This window comes from Siniperca chuatsi, linkage group LG12, assembly GCF_020085105.1.
Source record: "Siniperca chuatsi isolate FFG_IHB_CAS linkage group LG12, ASM2008510v1, whole genome shotgun sequence".
NCBI classification, from domain to species: Eukaryota; Metazoa; Chordata; class Actinopteri; order Centrarchiformes; family Sinipercidae; genus Siniperca; species Siniperca chuatsi.
In genome coordinates, this window is record NC_058053.1 from 15,152,394 (window position 1) to 15,156,647 (window position 4,254).

At 38.0% G+C, this 4,254-nt stretch overlaps 1 protein-coding gene across 2 annotated transcripts; it reads right to left on the reverse strand.

Moving 5' to 3' along the window:
* Window positions 1-652: 652 nt before the first annotated feature.
* On the reverse strand, window positions 653-3,230 carry atp5mc3a (ATP synthase membrane subunit c locus 3a). 2 transcript variants are annotated; one of them, XM_044216391.1, is made up of 5 exons: window positions 3,172-3,230; window positions 2,876-2,971; window positions 1,972-2,046; window positions 1,341-1,531; window positions 653-1,212 (listed from the first exon to the last, which is right to left on the reverse strand). In XM_044216391.1, exons 2-5 carry the CDS (start codon window positions 2,912-2,914, stop codon window positions 1,098-1,100), a joined length of 420 nt encoding a protein of 139 aa, XP_044072326.1. In that variant the 5' UTR covers window positions 2,915-2,971; window positions 3,172-3,230; the 3' UTR covers window positions 653-1,097. The 2 variants fall into 2 exon arrangements, with proteins under 2 accessions (XP_044072326.1, XP_044072325.1); XM_044216390.1 differs by having other exon boundaries at window positions 1,341-1,549.
* Between the last annotated feature and the right edge of the window lie 1,024 nt (window positions 3,231-4,254).

The window sequence follows — 4,254 nt, forward strand, 5'->3', positions numbered from 1 at the left end:
CTAAATATTTGTTATACAATCATGGACAAATGGTTTTCTTATATTCTCTCAATACTGTTCAGGGCTATTAAAATGTACCCGCATACAGGTTTGCTTTTAATTTCATCCATCCTAAACTGGCAGCTTTTGTTTGATATTTACCAGTTCTGTAATTTCATTTTTTAATATGCAAGTTATGGGATGCAGCTATTGATTTTAATTTGTTTAAGCAGGGACAATGCACAATAAATGTATTGCACCAGATATAATTAGCATATTTATATTATTTAATTTTTATCTGTAGTCTTATCATGGATTCACCTTTTAATTTCTCTTATAAATCAATTAGTATATAAAAACATAAAAAGCCCATCACCAGTTCTAAAAGCCACATTCAAATTGACTTTGACAGGCCAAAACCTAAAGATATTCAATTTACAATGAAACAAAACTGACAAGAATCTGCAGATTCTCACTTTGGAGAAGCTGGAGCTAGCAAATGTTGGGAATTATTGCTTCAACATTAACCTATTACTAAACAGACATTTTTAATCAATTGATTAAACCGTTTCAGCTGTAACTAAACTCAGTCCAAGCCAATTGGGTCAGTTTTTGAAACAACCCTGCAGGGATTTTCATAAATGCCATTCAAAAAGTCAAAACCCATTATAGCTCAATTAAATCATCTAGATTTATTCAACGCCATTTACAAAAGCAAGCATTCACTTGCTGTCTAATTACAGTACTATGTAACGGCAGCTGAACCAAGAATTCAATAAGGTGGACCCCAAAAAGCTTGCATGTGATACTCAGAAAACAAGGCTGATTCATGGGAGGTCTAAGCAGCTGCTTCACAGCAAAGATGACATTCATGAAAGCCAACTGCTTTCTGTTGTGTTAGCATGATATTCCAGACACAAGTTATTGCCATTGTTAAATAGTCAAATACATGTACTTTAATAACGTAATTTCTTACATTTGTACAATACATGTTTCTCTTATTTTGACAGTGCCTAAAGACTTGAAAATGTACATTTCCATGACAACACGGAACAATTTTGGTAGCCACAATAAAATATGTAGTCACATCTGTAATGAAAGTATTGTATGACAGAGTTTTACATAGCAAACAGGATAAGGAAAGCGACCATCAAACAGAAGAGTCCCATGGCTTCGGACAGGGCAAATCCCAGGATGGCATATGAGAACAGCTGCTGCTTCAGAGATGGGTTCCTGCAAACAAGTACAAACTGTCAATGCATCTATGAAAAATAAAAAAAAATGTAAGCAAGCAAGCACCAGAAGACTATTAATCCAAGTAAATTTGAATCTTTTCAGGATGTACGCCTGTGAAAACAAACCTAGCATAGCCAATGATGAGACTGCCAAACACTGTCCCAATTCCAGCTCCGGATCCAGCTACTCCAACTGTGGCAGCTCCAGCTCCAATAAACTTGGCAGCGGTGTCAATGTCCCTGCTGATAGCACTGGTCTGGAAGCCCCTCAGTGTGACCTGGGTGAGAGGGCTCTGTGGCATCACAGCAACGCTGCTCTGGAGCAAGAAGACAAACTGTAAATTTTCACCTTTTAAAAACAAATGCCATGGAATATGACAATCTAGTTAGTTGACAAAAGTGTTTACTGATTAAACTGACTGAATGCAAGTTCTCATGATAATTTTTCCATGTTAGCCTTGACAAGAGTTTCACGCTTTTCTTCATTTCAAATTAAAACCAATTCAATACTCTGAAAAGCTAGTAAGTGGACGAGTTGGGACTTTTGTACTTTTGTCATCTTGGGTTTTTTGGCTGTTGGCCAGACCAAGTTGAAACTGTCACATTGGGGTCTAAACATTTGTGATGGGCATCTAGGATTTCTGACATTTTATAAAGTAAATGACTAGAACCAACTGAGTCAAAATTAGTTTGAAGTAACACAAGTGGTAGAATGACCGTTAGTCAGTCCCAGTAGAAAGCCTGTATTTCATCTTACCTCGGTTTTGATCTCAGGCCTGGACAGCACAGAGGCAGAGAGGGGTCTGTAAAGAGCCCGGGAACCAGCACGGACCTGCAGCAACAGCAGAGATACAAAAGCAGTACAAATTTAGTTAACACACACACACACACTATAAGACATGAAACATATTGCTGGTAGCTATTCACAGCCTGCACAACATGAGCAGGTGGAAGGCACCTTGAATGTCACTTTGTCAATCAGTGTTATTCACTGCATTGCAAACACTTGATGACCTGTGGCTTTTAATGACCTGCAAGTACAGTCTGTCAAAGTCACTGGTGTTTAAAGTTTTGAGTATCTGTGATGCTGGCAAACTACAATAAATATTGATAGCAAGTTTATTAACAAATAGTCCTGTTGTAGTTTAAACTGGTTAGCCTGCTACTATCTACTAGAAACTGAAATATGACCTTGGAAAATGAGTAACCCAGGCTACATCTATTTGGGAGCCAACAATGCCCAATGGGATGAGGCTATTATTTGTGTGTCAATTGCACAGCCCTGTGTTTGAGTTTTCAGATGAACTCTGCACTAAATTCGGCTAACAAAAGCTTGTAATGACCTTAGCTAACGGCCCTCATTGAAAATGTCCGCTAAGAGCTAAAGCAAAAGGCACAGTGGCAGTTTTTCCTCAAGATAACTTGCATGCACATTATTCACAAACATTACAGCTACATTGCTACCATATAAAAAGACTGTCATTCTGTGCTTTAGCATTAGCTAGCTAACCTGTTAGCCTAGACTGCAGATACCCTTGCCAGTCAGCTAACGTTTGTCAAGTTCAACCAGAGGCCCACCGGAATTACTGGTGATATTAAACAAGCAAGCAAGCAAGACTCAAATGCACATCCCGGAAAGACACCGCAGAAAACAAACTCACCAAAGCCGGCGTGGAGACGAATTTTGCACAGGTGTACATTTTCTATTTTAGGATGTTTTAACCGGTTTGGTCAAATCTGGTTGAAGCCGGGTCTGTCTGAGGAGGGAAGATCAGAGAGAGGTAAGGTCAAACGGTTGTAAAAATGCTCCACAGAGAAAATAAAGACATTCATATGTACATTCACATGCATTGTGCATGCTATCCTCATTTGTAAGCTGCACCGTGAAGTTTAGAGAGAGGATGAAAAGGGATTTAGGAAGACAGGCGTCTCATTCAACCTGCCATTACACACTTACCGACTGCAGAGGTCGAACCACAGTGGAAGAGTGCGCATGCGCAGTGTGATATATATAGGCCCGGATGATGACAATGGAAGGTCATTTCACAGAAACTTTATTTAACATGTTCATTAACAAAACTAATTATTTGTTTCCACACATTGTGTTTATTGATGTATGCACTTTAATTGTGTTAGTACAATTAAGAAGGACGATGAAATTTATTTTCATAACATTTTATACTGATGGAAATTGACAGCTCCTGTTGGTCTGGCTCTACTACAATGTTGAATGGGAAAAGTGTTAGTAAGTCAAAGATATTTTAATTTAAAGAGAAAATTGGTGGAGGAGCTAAGGATAAAACAGGTAGGCTCATGAGTAGATTAACCCACCAAGGGCCCTGAGGGGAAATGAGCTGTGGGCCCCTATTTAGTTAAAACAAGAATCTATTAAGAACATGCACCACGTAAAGCTTGACACAGGTGGACAAGACAAGTAATAATACAGGACCCGCCTTAAAGGATAAGTGGTGATATTTTCAACAATGAATTGATCTTACTAACATGTATAGCCTTTTAGCCAAAGTGTGATATAGATAATTCTTATGTGCCATAGAACATTGTTGTCCAAAAAACATATCCATGACCATGGGCACTGTGGTTTATTTTAAGTCGATCCCACATGCACTGTCCTGCTGCCTTAAATAGTCAGTACTGCAACAAAGCGGTGGCTGAAAATAGTTCTCAACAAATTTAAACTATTTACTCGTGTTTGAGTGACAATCTTAAAACTACAGTGCCCAGCAGATTAAGTAAATAATTTAGCCGTTTTTAAAACATTTTTTATTTTTTTTATTTATTTGTGACCCATTTTTAAAGATTTACATCTTTAGTAGAAACTAATGGGCTTAGGGCTGAGTGCCACAGACAGGGTAGGGAAGATGGAAAGTATTGACAGATGGATGACACATTGCTGGTTTTGGTCTTTTCATGGGATTTGTTGACAATAACAAAAAATATATATAATATCACCAGCCTTATACATTATGGCAACAATCATTTAATTTGATATTGTGCTTTAGTAGTGCATATTTCCAAGCAA

Bases quoted from the DNA above. Each gene is read 5' to 3' on its own strand.
- atp5mc3a (XM_044216390.1), bottom strand. From the start codon at position 2,914: ATGTACACCTGTGCAAAATTCGTCTCCACGCCGGCTTTG. The intron at 1,550-1,971 runs GTAAGATGAAAT...GAAAATTTACAG, and splicing joins GGCCTGAGATCAAAACCGAG to TTTGTCTTCTTGCTCCAGAG. The intron at 1,213-1,340 runs GTTTGTTTTCAC...ACTTGTTTGCAG, and splicing joins CTCATCATTGGCTATGCTAG to GAACCCATCTCTGAAGCAGC.